Source organism: Trichoplusia ni, chromosome 12 (assembly GCF_003590095.1).
Source record: "Trichoplusia ni isolate ovarian cell line Hi5 chromosome 12, tn1, whole genome shotgun sequence".
In the NCBI taxonomy this organism is placed as follows: Eukaryota; Metazoa; Arthropoda; class Insecta; order Lepidoptera; family Noctuidae; genus Trichoplusia; species Trichoplusia ni.
In genome coordinates this window covers 8,855,672-8,877,228 of record NC_039489.1, presented here as the reverse complement: position 1 = coordinate 8,877,228, position 21,557 = coordinate 8,855,672, and the positions used below count along the sequence as shown (strand labels likewise).

The 21,557-nt window shown below is 35.9% G+C and overlaps 3 protein-coding genes across 4 annotated transcripts; 1 reads left to right on the top strand and 2 right to left on the bottom strand.

Moving 5' to 3' along the window:
- Window positions 1-192: 192 nt before the first annotated feature.
- LOC113499639 (histone acetyltransferase type B catalytic subunit) lies at window positions 193-4,483 on the top strand. The gene is made up of 8 exons (XM_026880176.1): window positions 193-536; window positions 759-928; window positions 1,236-1,407; window positions 2,157-2,316; window positions 2,677-2,842; window positions 3,035-3,183; window positions 3,340-3,508; window positions 3,734-4,483. The coding sequence occupies exons 1-8, from the start codon at window positions 476-478 to the stop codon at window positions 3,899-3,901; spliced, it is 1,215 nt and encodes a 404-aa protein (XP_026735977.1). The 5' UTR covers window positions 193-475; the 3' UTR covers window positions 3,902-4,483.
- On the bottom strand, window positions 4,473-12,788 carry LOC113499638 (protein male-specific lethal-3). Of its 2 annotated transcripts, none has more exons than XM_026880175.1 (14): window positions 12,593-12,788; window positions 12,379-12,502; window positions 11,482-11,660; window positions 11,103-11,227; window positions 10,093-10,210; window positions 9,649-9,837; window positions 9,026-9,151; window positions 8,656-8,828; window positions 8,216-8,375; window positions 7,831-7,932; window positions 7,400-7,505; window positions 6,988-7,075; window positions 6,821-6,905; window positions 4,473-6,739 (listed from the first exon to the last, which is right to left on the bottom strand). In XM_026880175.1, the coding sequence occupies exons 2-14, from the start codon at window positions 12,478-12,480 to the stop codon at window positions 6,667-6,669; spliced, it is 1,626 nt and encodes a 541-aa protein (XP_026735976.1). In that variant the 5' UTR covers window positions 12,481-12,502; window positions 12,593-12,788; the 3' UTR covers window positions 4,473-6,666. The 2 variants fall into 2 exon arrangements, with proteins under 2 accessions (XP_026735976.1, XP_026735974.1); XM_026880173.1 differs by having other exon boundaries at window positions 6,541-6,739; window positions 12,577-12,788.
- Window positions 12,789-14,399: 1,611 nt separating this feature from the next.
- LOC113499640 (larval cuticle protein A3A-like) lies at window positions 14,400-15,635 on the bottom strand. Its single transcript, XM_026880177.1, has 2 exons — window positions 15,206-15,635; window positions 14,400-15,116 (listed from the first exon to the last, which is right to left on the bottom strand). Exons 1-2 carry the CDS (start codon window positions 15,215-15,217, stop codon window positions 14,514-14,516), a joined length of 615 nt encoding a protein of 204 aa, XP_026735978.1. The 5' UTR covers window positions 15,218-15,635; the 3' UTR covers window positions 14,400-14,513.
- Window positions 15,636-21,557: the final 5,922 nt, after the last annotated feature.

The window sequence follows — 21,557 nt, the reverse complement described above, 5'->3', positions numbered from 1 at the left end:
CTACACAATACGTTTATTTAATTTCCTCAACGTTTTAAATCAGGACGCAGGGCAAACGAATAATTATTTTATTAATGTCCTGTTTTAAATCATTTCTTAATTATAAAAAAATAGGAAACAACATGCTACTATAAAACACCCATTTACTAGCTTGGAAAACACTAAATGAAAACTTACTAAAACATTTACATCTCTAGAATGTGCATATATTTGACAGCTATTTTAAAAAGTAACTTTCGTTTCCCACATTTTTACATTTTGTTTAGCCCTGTTGATGGAGCATCTAAATAGTTGTTTCTGTTCTTTTTAAGTGATTTCAGCAACATATCAACTGGATAAACGGTCAGCGCCCTAAAGTGAATAACTAACGCATGAAATTCTAATCGCTGTTTATTTTTTAAGATATTGTTACATCAATTTGCGCGGGAATTATAGGGTCAGATGTAATTAAATTGGACAATAAATTCAAAAGAAAATGACTGATGCGCTGTGCCATTTAGTTGTAGACGGTAACGAGGTCCTGGAATTCAAATTAGGTAAGTAACTCATGTAGTATTTTAACAGCAGTAGTGGTGTACATGAAAACAATCATGATGTCAGTTGTATTTTTTACGGTTTTATATTTTACATCAATGTAGGTAATGATTTATTTGAATTATTACTGTTTGTCACGGAGGTGGCACTTCTTCTTTATGCTGTTTATGGTTTTTATTCCATATTTATGCACTGTACCTATATTAAATTTACCTAAATTTCAGTAAGAACTGTTGATGATCTCGAAAATGAAGACACTAGCTTTGGACCCGAGATGTGTCACCAGGTTTTTGGCGACAATGAAAACATATTTGGCTACACAGATCTACACATAAGACTATATTACAGCGCAGGAAGTCTTCAGACTTACCTTGGCATTGAATACACTGAAAAGGTAAATATTTCGGCTAAAACTATTTCAAAAACTAGCGGATTTTGTCTGTAAGTTGAACATAGTGTGTAATAATCCATTGCTGTGTTAAACAAACAAAGTGGTTTTGGCCAAAGTGTTGGAACAAACTAGCCTTCCATTTTCATTGATTTAGTTCTATGGCTGCACTTGCTCTCCAATGTTTCTTTAGTTATTATATCTGAATTTGTCCAAATCACTAGTAATAAAACATTACAAATACTGATGATTCACATATCTTTAAATACAGTCCAAAGACATAATAACTTGTGAGGTTATATGTTGTTTATAGATTGAGCCAAACAAGTCGGATGGTATGAAGGCTGATGATGTTGAGGGAGCCCTGACTAAGGTGTTGGCTCCAGGCTTTGTTACCAATCTGGATCACTTTGTGTCTGTTCTGAAGAAGGATGAGTCATTTGTTCCTCATGGACAATTGTTACATGCATTCACCGTTACACCATGTAAGTAATACTCCTGAAATGTACAGTGTAGTTTGGATAAAGCTTCATAGTTTTCAAACAAAATAATCACATTTTTATGTAACAATTCAATAGTAAATACAGATTAATAGGTTGACTGTTCAACCATTCTCTGTAGAATGTAAGGATTTCTATGTTTAAATTTAAATGTACCTGGGAGAAAAAGATTGAAAAGTTAGGGAACTACGTGTGCTCTTAAGTCAGTTTTTTTTTTTCTTTTTATTTACGGGGTTTTTTCTGAATAGAAGATGTCAGAGTTTTAAAGTATTACTTGAAAAAACCCTGGGCCATTTCAAATATTAGATTAACAAAAGGTTGATTGTGATTTGTATCTTTCAAGTCTTTTAGTTTAGACTGATTAAAACTTAGTCACTATTGGAATCCTGTTAGATCCGATTACTAATAAGATCATAGTATGATTATCTTATTAGATATAAATATATTATATACTAGTTTATTTACCAATAAGGTTATCTTTCTAAAGTTGTATTCTCAAACATATTGGCAAATTGTAATATTTTTTACAGGGCAATAGTTTAATTTCAATATGAATTTATACTAAACCAGATAAAGAGGATCTTTAAACATGTTTATGATTTCTTAATTATATAAAATACTCTATTTCTACTCCTGTATGTGACCTGCAATTACTTATAATAATGAAACACTTGTAGTTGATGTATAAAAAGCAGACTGTATTTCCTATTACACTCTCTGTGTCTGTGTTACAGTTGACGGAGGTGACAAGCGTTCCTTCGAGGTTTACTTCAGTGAGATATCCACACCTGGGTTCCTGGTCTACCATGAGAGACTGCAGACATTCTTGCTGTGGTATGTGGATGCAGCATCATTCATAGATGTGGACGATGACCAATGGACATTCTTTACAGTGTGAGTAATAAATTGTATTTATAGTATCCATTCAACAAACAAATGAGGAAAATTATGGGCTTATGACATATATGCGTTACACCCATATTAGGTAAAAAGTTATATTTATCTTTAAAAAAAAATATGCTATGTTTATTTTAAGAAAGCAACACAACTAACTAATAAGAATACAATCATCATTGATAAATATATATTGTGCACAGTAGTTATTTTTCATCATAATCACGATATCGGTCTCTTTTCAAATAAATTGATTTGCATTAATTAAGCTACGTTACTTTGTTTCTTATGCAGTTTTGATATCGCGTCATACCATTAGTACTATTTTTTGTCCTCATAGTTGTGTTCTGTATATTACAGGTTCGAGAAATTCCAATCGAGTGAAGGCTGCGTGCGGTACGCGACGGCGGCATACGCGACCGTGTACCGCTACTACGCGTACCCGCGGCACTCGCGCCCGCGCATCTCACAAGTGCTCACGCTGCCGCCGTTCAGAAAACTGGGCATCTGCGCTCAATTGCTACAGGTAAAAACTTATAGGCCACATTTTAAGATACGAGTTATAACGCGCTAGTTGCAATACATTGGAGAAGCGCAGTTGTAGTATCACAAGTGAAATATCATCGACAGTTATAATAAACTTGCAGGATACTTTTTGCTTCTAAATCATCTTTTATTCTGTGTTCAGTTTTGGTTAGTAATGTTTGTTTGATTTCAGGCTATTTATTCCCATTTTATAATACAACCGGAAGTTGTGGATATTACTGTGGAGGACCCCTCACAAGACTTCCAGAGAATTAGAGATTATGTTGATGTTAAAAACTGCAGTGAACTGCCTGCATTTCAACCTGCTAAACTATACCAAGGGTAATATAGTGTTTAAAGTTGTAATGTTGCATATTTATATCTACTGCGCATGGAAAGTCTCATGAAAAAAAATGTTTGTGCCTTGAATGTCAATTAATGTTCATTATTTATTTATAATGTATCGGGCTATAAGGTATACTCACCATTATATTTCAGATTCTCAGAAGAAATGGCGAACCAAGCTAGTAATAAATTCAAAATAAACAAGAAGCAAGCGAGGCGTGTGTACGAGATACTGCGCTTGAAGAACACCAACACGTCGGATAAAACCGCGTATCAGAATTATAGGCTCGACGTCAAGAACAGACTCAATGCGCCTTTCCAGGTTTGATATTTATATTACATAGATTACCCATATATGATAAGAAATATTAAATGCAGAGGTTCAACTAGGTTTAACTCCTGTAATCCCTTTAAAGGTTGTTATAATGTTGTAAGTGTAAGGAAATCAGCCAATTTTAAAAAAGAGTTTTTGAACATGGAATATTTATGATTATAAACACTTCTCCTTTCTAGCTTCTGCTTCTACTTATACTTTTTCGATCCACAGAAAAAGAAATTAGAAATGAAAAAGCTGCAAAAAGTACTGAAGCCTGAAGAATACGCTGCGACGATCAGTTCAACGGGACTTAGTGAAACGCACGGGCGTCTCTCCAGTCAGTATTGTTCCCTCGAGCAGGAGTACCGCCGTGTCATTCACAGGATCGAACAAGACTAACACACACTAACCAGTCAAAACTAGCCTCTTGGATCAGCATTGACTAAAAAAATTATAAATCCACCCTACAGGTCTTCATTATTCCACTTTTATAAAAAAATTGTAAAACTAAATTTTTATAATTGCATTAGCATGTTGACAGCTGATCATCTACGAAATTTTTGTATCAAAAATATTTTTAAATTTTGATTATGCTGTGACTGTCATTCTCCACCAATGTTGATCTCAGATTGACTCATGATATTATTAATTTACCATATTCGAGAAATTGTTCTAGTTGATAGTGAGTAATTAAAAATAAAATAGTGTAAAAACATTCATAAAAATGGTGGCAAAGCTAAAGCATCTGGTTTAAAACCAACTATAGGGTTTGTTCAAAGTTTTAAACTTCATTGTGTTCAGACTACAATTTAATGTATTTTGTGTGCCTTAACTTAATACATAACAATGTAATGTGTTGTCAAGGTACTGTGTTAATACTTTCATGTCAATTTTAATGTCTGAATTCAATATTGTTTGTTTTTTACTAAAGTTGAATTGATTGTATTGTTTTTCATAATTAAACACACGATTTGGAGTAAACTTTATTTTATTTAATAGATGCACACTAAAATAAAATGCAACACTATTTATTTGCGGTTTAAACATTGTACGATGCATCATTACCTGAGTACTAATAGTGATGTTTACAAATGGTACTTGAATTTGAATTAAGATTTTCATACGAATTGTAGTTCTTATTCGTACGTGTAATGAAGGTTCTCATGAATACCAATTTCGTGTAATCGTCTTTTATAACATTTTAAAGTCTAAGTACTTTTTGTAAAGTTCACTCGATTAACTAAGTGTTTCAACAATGTGTTATAACTAAGGCAACCGATACCGATACTTTCACGTTTGGAAGCATAAGTAACGTCATCATATCGGCGTCGACTTTGAAGCTGATACACCGATCTACGAAATGCTCCTTCATACATTTTGCTAACAGCCACATACGGCACAAACACATCTCGATATATAATACCACAAATAAAAATTTACAGCTAACGCAATCGTTAGTTTCAATTTACGGAACTTTAGTATGACTTAATATTACAAAATAAAAAAAAAAAACTTATTAAACATAAGGGGTAGGCAGCCGTATAAATCACACTTGCCTAAATTCGGCCATAGAAATTAGCATACCCTGCCTGCTAGGTATATTTTAAACTCCGAAATGCGCAACAGGAAACGCACTGACAATTCGTCTGACCTAGAAATTGATTCCAGGCAAACACGCTGGCTAGTGGCTAGGGGCCACGATGCCAATTGAACATGAACAATCAATCTACGTAGCCGTTACCCCAGCTAAGTGGGGTCGGCTTGGCAATTGAACATCAACTTTATATAAAAATACTCTTATTTTGATAGTTAAACCACGACTAGGATATTTCTTATTTTATAACACTGACTTGCCAGTTTCATATCGGTGAATCAGCGTATAATGCGCCTCTAATGCAAGATATTTGTAATTCGATTATACAATCTACGTAGTTTCAAATGATACTGTACTTCTAATAATAATATAATCATATTACAATGACTATGTCTCTAATTGATAAACTGGTACTGAATCTACGTCAAAGATAAGTAGGTATACATATTTTTGGGTTTAAGTGCTTTTTTCGGTTAATTATAAATACGCACTATTATTTGAACGTTCTGAAACCCGCGCTACTATTTGATACACGAAAAAATGAATATGCCAAGTGTATATTAAAAACTATTGCTATAACTATCTGCTCCATACAATGTTAATAAAATAATACAATACAATGTTAATGTATAGGTACCTAAGGTTTAGATATCGTTAAAACTTGTTTTCAGCCAGACAACTCCGGCATTTCTGTTGGCTACAATGCCTTATGTATATATTATTATAACGCGCCCAAAATATTGTATCTTGGTTGTTTTGAAAAACAATGTAACACTAACAGCATGAAAACACAAACTGCCATTGTATATTGTATGGAGTTCGATAACAGTCTATTGCTAATGCGATACAAGATGAGAGAGAATTTAAAAGCTAATTATCAACTAGCGTAGGTAATATAGAATAACTCCAGATCCTATTGTGCATTGATAGGCCAGTGCTATAATTAACAAGGTCCCAATTACAACCACTACATAATACTGACAAACGTTTTCTACATAAAATAGATAGTTATTATTCTTGACACCGACACACAAAGGTTTGTTACGATTTATTTACTAGTATCCACTCAAGTAGAGGGCTGAACTCTTTATACTTTGCTTGTCAAGTAGGTAATTGTAAAAGTTGAAGCCGAAATTGAATGGATATGGAGCCAACTTCAGTTTAGCAATACTTTTTATGAAGGTACAAGGTTTTGTGTCGGTATCAAGTATATAACTTGAGAACATGATACACGATTTAAATATGTTTACTAATGAAGGCTTTATAATAAGTCACTCGTTTACGATATTGATTTTTCTAGTAATAACAGCATTACTAGCAGATAACAATGAATGGACAGCTGTTATATTACCAAAAATAGAGATTCAAGATAGCGCGTACTTTTGATAATAAAATAGCTATAACTAACACCGCTGAGATTTCTTAGTTTTTTTTTTGTTTTTATGGACGGTGGCGCTAATAGAGCTTTAAATTTGGATGCCTAATGTTCAGCGATGATAAGTTTGGAATGTAAAGTATATCTCAATAGAGAGCAAATGTTTGTTCGGTTGTAGCCAGAGTTAGTAATACTTTAGTGGGAGCGAGACATGCTGTCGGCGACGTAGTACACCTCGCCGAACCATTCGCTGTGCTCGTCCAGGTACCTGGAAAGAAGAAACAGAATTTTAGCCGTAATATAATATATTTTTACAGAAGAAGAAACGTATGTAATGAATTATACTTACTGCACAAACATATCAATGTGCTTCAAGATCATTTTTAGCTTGAAATCTGGCATTTGAGTAGCGTTCAAGAAGTCTGGCAATTTGACTGAAATATTACAAACAAACGTATTAAAATTTTGCTTTACATTTGTAATTTGAAGATTATTTTTAAGAAATAAATACGTTACCGAAGAGCCTGGCAAGATGAATGGCGCCGTACACACGGCATGGCAAGTGTTCGGTTCCTTCGCGTGGAATAATCTGCCACTTCGCCACCTAACAAAGTGCATAAGTTGATGAAATGAACGATAAAAACTATTTTAATATGTTCCCCAAAAGTTGTACATACATTGAGTGTGCGTACTTTTTAATACCGTCATTATTATGACAGACATGGGACTTGGAATCTTATGTGTAAATATCAAGCTTGAAATTTATAATAACTCTTTGTGGTAGGTATAAGCAACATTTGAATTTTACCAGATCATTTCTAAATGCCAGATAGTTGTACGAAAATATTTTGATATAAGAGGATGGTCCTGGATTCTTTTTTGCAGGGATGGTGTAAGTAAAGCTTGTAGTGTTCGGTGTGATGTGTACCTTGTCGAGCAGCAGCGACAGCGGCGTGCGCGTGGTGGGCGCGGGCGCGCTGCCCGGCGCCGGCCGCGCCCACACCTCACTCAGGGACGAGCCGCTACTGCCCACGCTACACACACGGACATATTACTATGGCTAAGCGCATGATAACATGTATTTCATTAAATATGTATTTTTACGTACGTACGTTCGTTTTGAAAAACGGTAAAAAAATATGCTTACACATGCTGTTACAAAACTTTAAAGGCTCAAAGGTTGAACTGATATGGATGTTTTGAGATTCTTATTATACAACACATCTACAAACGCAACTTTAACAAACCTTTAAAGCAAATTTTAAAAGAAGACAATTTTAGGCTTAAGCTTCAAATTATTTTTACAGCATTGCAATCAGAAGACCATTGTTTTCAAAGAAGATGTTATAAGGGTTTTACCTAGACGACATGGTCTCGAACGTCCTCGGCTCGCCGGTGGAGGTTGACGGAGCCGGCTCGTCGTTCTCAGATTGAGACACGGCCGACTTATGAGAGCGAAGCCTGGAACGTATTTAAATTATTGCTTATTCTACATTAAATAATAGTTAAAATAACGAGTGAAGTAAAGAATTAACATGAAATAGCAGTTACACTGATTTCAAGTATTTATATGTTTTTTTTTTCATTTATACAATACGAGGTCATAACATAAAAAAATAAGTTTGTTAATTGTTAATATCTTATGCATAAGCAGCTGGACCTATTCCAATGAAATTTTTTAGGAGTAGGTTGATGTGAATGCTAATAGGAATCAATGAAAAATCAAACAGTTATATTTTCTAACCTGCGCGCCACTGTCCCGAAACGTGTGGCGGCGTTGTCCATGTGACGCTCGCAGGCGATGAGCTCGTCCATGTTGGAGTCGCTCATGGCGGCCGGCTTGTCGTTAGAGTCGCTCTTCGAAGCCTGCATCTCATCGTTGTTGGACTCGCCAGTGTAAGAGCCTGATGAAAACAAGAGCAAGATGTAAAAACATATCAACTTTTATAAAAAATATGGATCGTGTTGGTGTTGCCATAGGTATCCTTTGAGAACGCACCATTGGTTAGGTAGTCCAAAACCCAACAAAGCTACAAAATAGTTTTTGTTTTATGAGACGAGATTCACAAACGATGGCCACCTATAAATTAAAATCATATTCATTGGCACATTTGTATACAGGAAACAAACTGTTTATTAACAAGTAAATGTACTTATGGCTAGATTGTCTCGCACTAGACTTACCCTCACTCTTATCGGCATCCATAGGATCCGGGGGCAGGTGGGAGTACTCCGGGATCTTCGGGCTCTTGAGATCTTCCTCTACGGTGTTGAGAATGCAATCCTCAGTCATCATCTGATCGTCTTCAATTTCTTCATCAGGTTTCTCCAGTTTGATCTTCTTTATCTCTTCTTGCCTGGACAAATTAAACAAGCTTTTTTATTTATTTTTAACAGTATGGAAGTAATTCCCTTTCCAGCAGTCGTTTTGGCTGATCGCAGGTCAATAATTTCAGTTTGATTTGGGTAGAGGGAGAACCAGCAATTAAAACTATTTTTTTTTCTTACAAATAATGGAACAAGAATCAATAACGAATAGTTAAAAGTGACTTACTCGTCAATGAAATGTCCGCAGATCTCATGGTATTGGTTGAGCTCCTGCTTGTACAGCAAGTGACCGCGCAGTATGAAGTCAAAGTACACGCGCAGTCCATCAGCTACCTCGCGGACCAAGTTCAGCCTGCCAGATATATTCGGTAATGATTTCGAAATTTGAATGTGACGTGATTGTGTTGTGTGTTTGGTTGAGATTTTAATGCATATCACACAGGTTGCATACATGAAAAATATTTTTGAACCCCCGAGACCAAAAGTCTCACGTGTCTATCTGTCTGTCTGAGCGATTTCAATTAAGTTTGTTTAGTGTTAAAGGTGAATTGTGGTTGAGTGTGTATGCTGGGTAAAAGTTATCACTGTCGAGGTTTTTCACATTTATAATTTTATCTTGTGATAATAACTTAAATCCTGTATAGCTAACCCAGCCTTACAATGTGATAATTATGGCATTTTCATTAAAATTTTTGATTTTACTCTGATATAAAAATGAATACCACCGCAGTTATGCTGGTCCAATTAACTTTGTTTGTCTTGATACCTTCAAAGTTCTGAAATAGTATGTAGGTAGCAATAGGGTTGAAAAGTGTGTCGTATTGTAGATCTGGTTGTGTCATGTTATACCTGCAAGAGACATCAAGCATGTCCGGCTTCTGCGGCGGGTCGTTACGAGCTCTGGTGGGGTGCCAGGCGCCGGCCCTAGCGAACCACTTCACGAAGGATTCCAGGATTTGGGCCGCGCATGGAGACGCCGGCAGACGCGACAGACGACCGCGCTTCACTACCAGGTGGTAGTCGAATGTCAGGCGATCGCTACACAAGTAGTATAGGGACAGATTATCATTTATTCTTACCTTTATATTATAATCAGCTGTCTATGTGGCTTCTTCAAAGGTGTTTCGAGAGAACGGGTTGAGCTACAGTTCAAATTGGGAACCAAATTGAAATAAAATTTTCGTTCTTGAGTGATGCAGTATTTTTCACTTCGGAAAATTAGATGGATTATTTATAATTTTCAGTCATAATTTGATAACGGTTACGATAGAAATAACTAATATAGGTATTTACCGTAGAGCAGACGGCAATGTAATGTGTGCACGTCCCATATGCACATTGGGTGGCGGCGAGCGCGGCTGGGAGCTGGATCCTGACGCAGAGGATGAGTCCGTATCGCCGGTCTCTCCTTCTGTACGTAATTAAATACGGTGAATCGTGAAATATATACCAAAAGCTTTTTATGAAAAAATCGAAACGTCATCGGAACGATTAATTCTAAATAGAAGACGTCCAAAGCTGCAGATTTGTATCTTCAGAATCGTTTGCAATCATGCATACATCAATCAAAACATCTAGTATTGGTTTAAAGACAAAAGGACAATAGCTTGAATAATAGTACTGTGCCTGTTCTCCATAGTAAAGATTTTATTGGATTAACGCTTAACGAAAATGCGGTTAATCAATGGTTCTTTGAAATCATATTCATATTGTTGTCGATATGCGGCACAACGAATAAATTATTTTTGCTAAATAGAAAAAAGTACCTATTTACTCTTTCAGGCATAGACTTTTTCATTTCTGGAAGTTTCCACGAAAAATACTTATCCCGAAACATACTTGAACTACTTTTGTAAAATAAAGATCGCATAGGTTCGTCTTTCAGCGTCCTATAAATACCGTGAAAACACTGAAAACAAAGGAGACCGGTAACGGAAGAGTGCGCATGTCTGGGCGTTACCGCGTAAATGTTACGGGGGAGCCATCATTGACGTGTTTGGGTGTGTCGACTGTCGCCTGGCGCGCTTTTTTGAAACTGTACAGCCACGTTGCCGGGCGTACCGTTTCGTAAACACAGAAATTACAATGCGACATCAATATTTGGATTAAATTTTCATGAGCGAGTATGAAATGTTACACAATCATATTGTGCGCAGTTGTTGCGTATTTGATATTTCAGAAAAAATCTTAACAGCTGGTAGTTTAATCTACTAATAAATACATTACAAACATAAAGATACATATAATCACATAAATCGCATGGAGAGAAAAAAAGCATTTAACATGGTCTAAAATATAATTACCATCAGGCTGAGTGCTACTGGAAGAGCCATCATCACTGAAGCCATGTCGAGCGCGCTTGGCGGGACCCGCCCCTGCATTGTTACTGCCGCCCTTCTTGCGCTCTCGACGGTACAGATACGCACCCCTAACCAAATACGAAATTCAAGTAAACATATTGCAATAGCACAGCAAACTCATGTCCCACTTACAATGCAGAAAGGGCCAGTTCATATACACAAATGTATTATAAGAAAATTGACTACATCCTGATTATATTCAGATTCTAAAAATATCACAGCGCACTATAATACCATCACTAACTTTTGCAGTTGTGAATGCAATACTTAAAGTTCTTAAAAAAAAATTCAAGCAAAGGTATTGTTGAAATGGTCATCTTACAGCTGTAGCTGTGACTTTTCAGCCAGATCTCTTTGCAGCTGTCTATTCTCCTCGGTGTCTTTGAGGACAAAGTCTTCGCTAACGCAGCGGTCCCATGATGAGTTCCATCCTTGGAAGTGGATGAGATACTCCACTGTGCGCCTGCCGCGCTTGTCCTTACTTTCAATCACTTCCAACACCTGTTCAGGAATTTATATTGAAACACTTACAAAGAAGTGAATAAATAGTGCTTCAAATATTATAAATAAAGTGCTTTTTATAGTTTAATTCATGTGGGAACTACAACTGTGTGCTATATGAAGGCAAGACTATTTATTTTTAAGCCGTTTGAATCAATAAAAAAATAGTTCCTATATCTATAGCAAATCCATATATAATCACTATATTACAATTAGCTTGTAATATAATATCTAATAATTATAATAATTTTAATGTTACCATGTGACCACTTCCACATAGTCTAAGGCCCCGCCCCTTCTCAACTTATTTTCAAAATTATGCATAGCTTGGTTATTAGGTAATGCAGGTAGTAGGAAATGCAACAATATGGTGGTGAATATTTGTCTGACTAAGAATCTATTAAAAGCTTCCAAAACCAATTCAAAATAAAGTGTGTATGTGGAATTTTTATTTTTATTCTGGTTTAAACTGTATCTTTGCAGTCTTAATTTAAATTGCTAACATTTCTATGAAATTTATCTAGGTTGTTGTATAAAAATAATTTAGACCATATGGAACTTTGTGTAGGAAAAGTCTTAAATTCTGTTAAATGCCAAAAAGTTTTATTTATAACCTAACTAACAAGGAGGGAATTCTAAAGTATAATTATTAATAAGAAATTATAATTTATTTGAAGAATATGTAGGGCGTGGTTAGAACTAGGCCTACGGTACTTACCTTGGAGTCGTAGAGAACTTTAGCCTTTGTAGGATCAGGTTCATAACACAAAACTCGCTCGCCTTCACTAAATTTATAACGGACCCCCCTTGTAGACACCATCGTTGGCACTTATTTTCCGGCCCTACGAAATTAACACAGTTCACAATTAATAAGTTATGTAATACAATAAGTAAAACACAAAAAAAAAAAAATTACTGAAAATATATATCACCAATTTATATTTATGCACCGAAAGCCTGATTATATTAAACGCGGGTAGTTAATTTATTTTCAATATTTTTTATTGAGTGTCAGCGGACACTGCAGCCGGGCGTGTGCGACACGCCTATTTTACAAAAATAATGTTTTGTTTGGGCGTCGGCCGATGTTTATTTTGATTTGATCTGTCAGATACGAATATACACAATAGCTGGTATGCTTCATTTTTTTACAACTGGCAACATTGGGATAGCAATGGCGCTAGTAGTGCGATGGAACCTTGATAGAACAATTCAAATTTTAATATTTTATTACGGTCTTAGCAAAAGTTTTATACAAAAATAAATGTTGTTATTAAACTTATGCGATGTTTATTTTATAATACGTGTATTAATAGGAATGTTTTTATACTTTGGTCCCTAGAAATCGTCCTTAGTAACTGTTGGTGTAAACAGAATCGGAAAGAAGTATATTAGTGAGTTGATTTAAAGATAGTAAATATTATCTATTAAAATTAAGGTTTTGTCATTATAAATTAAGTATCTTCCTAAAATGTTAATAATATTAAATAATTTCGAAACGCCGCACTTTGAATCTGGCAAGGGCGTTGACGTATTGCGTCCCCCTTTCCACTAACATCTCAGACGTATTCTATACGCAATGCTATGGTTTACGTAAAGGCTTGGGCGTAGGCAGGGTGTGGCGACGGGGCTGCAGTACTAGGGCGTTGGCGGGAAACAAAGGGTACCTAGTACATCTCGTGTATAGTTAATGTGGGACGAAGCCATATGAACCTTGACGGCTTTATGTTACTGTTGTATGGAAACCTAGCAACAACTTTTATCATTGTCAAAGTTTCATGTTTTTTCTCCACATTTTAGCGCTTTTACGAGTTTTAGGCATGTATCGCATAATACTTTTATTAAATTAGTCATCTAATTCTTAGGTTAAAACAATAATATTACGACTCAATTAATTTTGGGGTGCAGAATAAGCTCAGCGTTTTAAAGGTCCCATCGAAAAATACCGCCAGGTCAAGCCCACTTTCGGTCTAGAATGATTCTTGTAGTATTTGCTATTTCTTTTAGCATAGGGTCCAGTTAGGTAACTGAAAAATATTTTGGTTTTCATAATCACCTGAATGGTTTATTTTGGTGGTAATTAGGTCACAGGTATTCTATAATCTACAAAATTATGAATGTTGCTGTCAACAGATAGGTGTTGGCAACTTAGTAGATTAATTGTCAAGCTAGCATGTTTTCAGGGGTTTCATAAATAACTGGTTTCCTCATTTAAGAAAGGTAATATGGAAAACGCGCAGGCAATTTAAGTTATTGATTTATGGTTCTGTTCTGTAAATGCACGTTCTATGCGAATTGCAGGTACTATAAGAAAAGGTTTTTAAAAATCCTTTGTTTTTATTATTTTTTTGTTATTGTATGTTCCTATCTGATTAATATGGAATTTATTTAAAGGAGGGCTCAATTGTGCTCAGTGCTCTATTGGTTGTATAAGGGAAAAGGCGACGACATTTTAGGACATAGATAATTTAATTAAATACGGTTTATTCCCATAGTTATTTTCTTAAATTGCTTACCTTTATTGACAGATTTCCCAGGGCCTACCTCATAAATTTAATTGCTGTTTAAGTACTCCAAAATGTCAGTAGGGTAATTTTAGTCTCAGGTCGTTGAGTGTGAACTTTATAACCCACAAGCACGACTAACGTGATTAGGTGAATTATTTACTATTTATAACTTGATTTTGGATGTGTTTAGGTACGCAAATTTACTTTAAAAATTGTAAATAAAAATCAGTCGGTCAGTAAAAAAATAATTTATTTAATCCTATTGAACTTAATACTACTGTAAACGTATTTAAAATAATACGCTAACAGTAAGGTATATTAGATTCCTAGGTTTTGGCATTCTTATTTAGTGGTGGTAGAGAGGAGCGGAGTAGGCGACGGGAGCGGCGAACTTGGCGACGGGGGCAGCGTGAACAACTGGGGTAGCCGCGTACGCCAGCTTAGCGACGGGGGCGGCGTGCACCACGGGAGCTTGGTAGGCCACGGGGGCGGCTTGGTAAGCTACGGGGGCTTGGTAAGCGACGGGGGCAGAGTGGTAAGCTACAGGGGCGACCACCTTGGCGGCGTGGGCGAGGGGCTCTCTGTGCACGACGGCGTTGAATCCGTTGTGGTCATCAGCGGTGTACTCAACAGTGCGCTTGGTGCCGTCGGGGTCGACCACGGAGTAGGAGCCCTGGACAACGTCACCGTCGCGGCTCTCGTGCTGGGACTTGGAGTCACCGGTGAGACCGTCCTGCACGTCGTAAGCGAAGCTGTACTTGGGATGCGCGTACTCTTCGACGGCGACCTTGGCGACGGGCGCCAGAACCTTAGCGACGGGTGCGGCGTACGCTACGGGTGCAGCGGCATATGCGTGCTGAGCGTAGGTTGGGGCCGCTGCGTATGCTACGGGAGCAGCAGGGTATACTCCAGCGCTGGCGGCTGCCACCAAGCAAGCGAATACTACAAACTGTGGGCATAGAAAATATACATATTAAGAACGGGTTCTAAACATCAATCGTTTCAGGTAATGTATATAGTTATTTTTTTCTTTAGTACCTTGAATGCCATTGTGTGGTGATTGAGTTGGGCGAGGATGCTGAATGATGCCTGGCGAGGAAGGCTTGTAGTTTTTATACAGATGGCGGGGGCGCACCCTTTCACTGAGCGACGTCGTGTGTGCGACGCACGGCCGTGAGTTGGAGCCCCAGGGCGCTATTAATGTGGTCCCCATACAAGTTTTAGGATGCTCCTTGATTTTGGTCAATGCTACATCTAAATTACAATTTAATGTGTTTAATCAACACAAATGTTGACGTATCTAGCTCTTCACTTGAGCTTATCTCTATAATATTCGTTTTTATGCAATCAGTCTCTTGACTAGCTTTTAGCCCAAAACTTTTTTTGTCGAATTCTTTTTAATCGTTTTGTCTAGTCCATAACTTCGTCTTTAGCTTCAGGTATTCTTGTAATTAGATTTTTAGATTTTTTGGCTTCACAGTTATCTTTGTATTGTTGATGTAAGTGCTACGATTTCTATATATGACTGAAACGTCACTAGTTCCTAACGTTCATAAACTCATGCTTATCTATACCTAGATACCTATGTTATATCTCTAAAGTTTTGCAGATTATAATGGCAAATATGAATTGGCGATTGTATAAACTAAAAGCTCTTCCGGTGATGGTAGGTAGGTATTATATTCATAAGTAAAGGTGTCATTATAAAAAAACCTACACATCTGTAAATGAAGGCAGAGCAAAGCTTCGTAAAATGGTTTAAAAAGATTACGACAGCAAAGTTTACGCATGTTGTTGTTTGCCAACTAGCTACATATTCGGAGAAACTAGTTGGTGAACCTTGGTGCGGTCAAGTTTGTAAGATGAATGATCGTCAAGTTTCATATTTCATTATAGATATTTCACTGTCAAAGTAACCGTGACTCTTATTAGGACCGAGTTTCCTACGAGGCGGTTCCGTTTCGATTTGTACGTAGTGTATTTGAGTTAAGCTTAGAAAGCTCTAATAAATAAATATTTGAGTTCTAGACTATCCTGATGCCTTCTACGACATGAGACTAACACGGCTTAGGATAACGGATAAAGGATATCATAATTTAGTTTTTTTTTATGCCCTTAAACAGTTACATTTGTAGTCTAGCTTTTTAAATACTTTTAATTCCTAGATCGCCTTATGATTCACTAAAGCGCAAACGTGTAGTTTTATTAACTTATCAATCATAAAAAAATCTGGAACTTTGATTCCAGTTTAACGGTTTCCGGCTGTAAAGCCATATAAATCCGCCACATTATATAGTTTCCTGTAACGAACCGGCCCTTGGCGTGGCGGCACAGATCAAGGTCGCAGTAATCAGAGCACTCGGTCACCGCCCGCACCACTTCGGCTTCACTCACACTGCTTTCCAGTTTGCTAAAGAACTCCATAAACTAGCAACCTTTACTTATAACGAATTTTTTTGGCCAAAAGTAATTTAGGCAAGCAAGTACACAGTGGACTGTTATTGGTAAAGGGTGCCTATGTTTGCTGTTACATTTAAATGAAATTAAAAATATCGACGGTACGTTACGTTGCTGTAGTTAATAGTAAAGATCTGTATAAGGTTGGAGCAGGGATACTGAAATCTCAGAAAATAATGTACATACTAATAAAATAATTCTGTATTTCGAAACATCCTCCTATCCATATCGCTAGGAAACATAAAGTCGGCTTACAATCAAATAAAAGTTGCTTTAGTCCACAGCTTACGCAGACACTTTAAATGAATCATGTAATCTGCATTGCAGACGTTACACAATAACCAGTGAGTTTGCTGCTTATTTGATTGTCTAACTTTGATATCAGTTTTATTTTGTCACTATTACCATCGTCACATCACATAATATATTATGTTCCGTTCATTTTTAATGTTTGAAGTAAAAAGCCATCTACCAATACCATAATGAAGATGTATAATCTTCAGAAAACAAAAATCAAACAAACAGCAAAATATTTTTTGAATAGTTTTTTTTTAATGGGAAATCGCTGGAAATACCTAAATAATCTTAATGCGACAAAAAAGGTAATATTTTGTTCTTGTTTTGGAAAATTGTGTAACAATTCAAAAATTTCTTTTGTTGCCAAAGTTTTAACAGCACATTAACAAATGATGTAGATTGAAAAGCAAGAGATTAGGTAGCCATAAAGAGCAGAGCGACATTTACAGCCGCTACGTGTGCTCTTGTTGTAAGTAATGTGCTGTTGCACAACCGCTCAAGGATGCCACGCCCTGCTCAACTTTATTACATTATAATCATCCTGTTTTAAATTAGACAAGGTTAATTATTTTTGTAATAAGATTTGAGTATGGATATTGGTTTGACATGCTAATGTTAGGTTTAGACTATTAAACAGATACTTGTTTAATTTATTTAGTTTAAAAATATTGTTTGTTTTGACAGTATTAAATCAGTATAAAATATTTAATGCCTGCACATGTAATGACAAAAGTGCAAATACGTATATAGGTATACATTTAATTTTAGGATATTTTTCGAAGCAGAGACGGCTAAAGGCTATTCGAGGTGGCTCGGGATAATGTTTTCGTTGAGGTGGTAAGGTGTTTGTTGTTGTGCCATTTCTTTCCTATAGCTAGAGCACTTAGGAAACAGTGAAGGTGATCGATTCGGGGTAATGCTGTGGGTGTTTTTGGAGACGTTCAAAGAGTGCTACTTGGTAGTCTAATTTGAATAAATAAATTCAACGTCTATTTGTAGCTATTTTAGTTGTTAAACTGACTTCATGATGTTTTTTTTTTCAGTCAATAGAAAGGACTTTGTAGAATTGAGCTTCAAACTATGAAAAATCCAGTACTTAAACACACACTTATACTTTCAAGTGCCGGTAAAATTTCAACATCACTGCATCCTCGTATATATACACCTTGCCGTCACAACATACCACGTACAAAGCAATCTAATAGTAAAATATTAGCAGCAGTATCTAACATCCAGATTAAACAGCTGATAAGTATTTCGGAGATTAATTAGCTGAGGTCAGAGGCCTTGGTCCCACGATGTTTGGGCCTCGGATTCAAAACAATAGCAGAACTGGCTTGACTATTTCTGCTGACAACCTCGTATCAGCTACTCGTCACAGTAACATCGTGTTAGTATCTGCGTTTTGATCATCTTAAGGTTTAAGCAATTCGCAAGGACCTACAATCAGCATAGATAGGTCAAGAACACATTCTGATTGAAAATGTGTTCATAAAAATCAGCGGTTCCATTTATATCCGTGTCCTACTCTCCCTTATCTACTTAAAAATGTACTAGAACATTAAAATTGTATACAGCTATATTGCGCCGACCAAAATTGGGGTAAGGGCAGGGGAATGATGATGATACAGTTTCTATACTTTGACCAAAACATAATTTTCGCAAAGTTCAATTCAAGTTTTTTATTATGTTATGTTTGATTTCATCAACTGTTAAGAAAAACTGTAGACCATTATATATTAACTACTATATATGTAATGTTAACCGTATTGAACAATTCGCAGAATAAGTTTAAGGAAAACTGGTTAAGGTCTTATTCGGGGTCCCTTATAAATACTGCATCCAGCATACATTGTTTTTCTAGAGGTAATAATGTTTTAATTATTAAAAAAAAGTTGCTCTAATAATTAGATAGATAGATAGAATACTCTTTATTGTACACCATAAGAAAAAAACAAATTAGGTCAATACAAACAAATATGATGAGTACAAAAGGCGGTCTTATCGCTAAAAAGCAATCTCTTCCAGACAACCTTTGGATGGAATTGAATTATGGAAGAATTTGAATCAGGGCAGTTAATGGCGTACATTAAGATAAATATAATATATACTACGTAAACAAAAAATTAGAACATTTAATAGACTAGGTAAATAATAAAAGTGATAGATATTAGAAAAAAAATCAATTTGAAACTTGTGACACTAACAAGTTCACACTTCTGTATAAAATAAAAGGTGTTTAACATTAAATAAGCTGTCAAACGCATCAATAAGTCAACAGCTTCAATTATTGCTCAATAACTTGACGTTTACGACAAGTAGTACAAACACGTATGCTATACTGCCGTAGACCAATAAACTAATCTGCATTTATTAATAAGACAAGACTTCGTATGTTACCCACACGGCGCAGGTACATTGTTGTCCTTGTTCTGATTTATAAATATCGGTTGATATTCATTTAGTTGCTGTCGACTCGATACGATAACGATTTAAAGTTCATCGGCGCAATTTGCGAACATCTGTTACCATTCCACATGTCCACCGGCAATTACCTGTACCTGTATTCACAACGTAACTAAGCGACGACATGTTTTCTTCATAATTTGGTCCAAGGTCGCCATAATAAGATTACTTTGACAGCTTTACAATATCGCGTAACAAAGGTTAGGCGGTGTCGCGAATACTTAAATAAACATCGATAAATGACGAACGAATCGCAGTTTAGTGGCAGTAAAGGAAAATAAGCTCCGATAAATACGTTTACGGCCGATGTTTATGCTGCTATTAACACTGCATACATGTGGACGTCGGGACCGTAATCGTGTGCTTAAAGCGTAATGTCAGCAAGTGACTCAGTTTACTTGTATTCTTAAACTAGCTGTTGCCCGCGACTTCGTCTGCGTGGTTAGAAGAGATAAGTTATGACTTTTTCTTCGCTCCTATTGGTCGCAGCGTGATGATATACATAAAGCCTAAAACCTCCCTCGATTAATGGTATATTCAACACAAAAATATTTTTTCAATTTGAACCAGTAGTTTCTGAGATTAGCGCTTTCAAACAAACAATTAGTATATACATAGTACATACATAGTATATACATAGTAATTAGTATATATATAGTACAATTAGTATATAGATGCCAACGATATCTTCGCTACGTTTCATCGATTTTTAATTTCTCGCGCGGAGATTTTAATATTACGATAACTCATTACCTATTTACGTTTTTGGCGTAGTGTAAAAGGCAATTTGTTCTATATTACATGCATAATATATCTAACTTATTTATTTGGATAAGGATTAATACTGTATTGTTAAAAAGAGGTTCGTAAGTAACCAATAATTTTACTGTATTAAGAAAACACATAAAAATGGTTATTGTGGGTTATCCTTGGAAGATAGACATATACCACCGCGGACTTTTTTGTAGATCTATTAAAAAGGTACAAACTTGCCATACATTGTTTTGTAGTAACTCGAAAGGTTTTGGCAGCGTTCTCGATGAAAGCTCTCGAATGGCTTAATTTTTTCCGACATGTTTAACTAATATCGCTGTAATATCGTCAGTTTACACAAAACCTAAACTTATTATACACTAAAACCTTCCTCAAGAATTGCTCTATCAATCGTTGAAAACCGCATAAAAATCCGTTCAGTACTTTTCTAGTTTATCGCGAACAGACAGACAGACAGACGCGGCGAGGGACTTTGTTTTATAATATGTAATAAGGATAAGGATAAGGATAACGAAATAGTTTTAATACATAAGTAACCTCTATAAACTGAACTTTACGTTAAATAGGACTATTATTGAATGATTTTATATAATACTAGACACTTATAGGTGACTGATTGAAACACAAGACTGCCAACGACTAGAAACGCACTAGGTCAGTTTTTAAATAATATTAATTATATCATTAGCGACCGTTTACGAACAATAGATCGATATATAAATATTTAGCAAGCATGCAAGGAACATAATTAATGTGCATACATTAAAACTGTCACGCCTTGCGCTGTAATCTTTCACTACTATCGGCAGCGCGATGAATGGTTATTCATTATTGTTAGTTGCGATTCTTTCTACGTAAGCCACGTATAGCCATTTGAAACAATAGTGGGGCTCCACCTTGACATTATATTCGTGTATGTCGATGGTTATCCGACTGCTGTCCGTCCCAACTTTAATGACAGCTTAGGTAACGAGAAGACGGTAATTGATAACCGGAGATAAACGATTTATAACAAGACCGGTTTTGTACGTTTACTTGACGATCGGTTAATGAATTGTGTAATTTTACACCTTAACTACTTAATCTTGAAATTGAAAGTTAATGAGCCCTTTACGAGCTGTTTAATCTAAACAGTTCATATCAAGGACATTGAGAATAGGTGCTCCTCAAAATTTTGATCATATTAATTTAGTAATGTGCTCTCCGTGTATGTGACTTACATTAACTTTATAGAAATAGTTTTTGCTTGAATGCTTTATTGTGTCATATCTAGGTCTACATATAGTAATTTGATATTACTTTAATTTATACTAGCCCTAACATAATTTGTTTACCAAAACACAAATATTGGGCGTCCAGCACCACGTTAGCTCCGCAGACTCGTGATCTCGCCGCG

Excerpts from the sequence above, each read along its gene's own strand:
- LOC113499639 (XM_026880176.1), top strand. The coding sequence starts at position 476 with ATGACTGATGCGCTGTGCCATTTAGTTGTAGACGGTAACGAGGTCCTG. Across the intron at positions 537-758 it reads GGTCCTGGAATTCAAATTAG|TAAGAACTGTTGATGATCTC; the intron begins GTAAGTAACTCA and ends CCTAAATTTCAG. Across the intron at positions 2,843-3,034 it reads TCTGCGCTCAATTGCTACAG|GCTATTTATTCCCATTTTAT; the intron begins GTAAAAACTTAT and ends GTTTGATTTCAG.
- LOC113499638 (XM_026880175.1), bottom strand. The coding sequence starts at position 12,480 with ATGGTGTCTACAAGGGGGGTCCGTTATAAATTTAGTGAAGGCGAGCGA. Across the intron at positions 7,933-8,215 it reads TTCGGGACAGTGGCGCGCAG|GCTTCGCTCTCATAAGTCGG; the intron begins GTTAGAAAATAT and ends AATACGTTCCAG. Across the intron at positions 6,740-6,820 it reads CACATTGATATGTTTGTGCA|GTACCTGGACGAGCACAGCG; the intron begins GTAAGTATAATT and ends TCTTCTTTCCAG.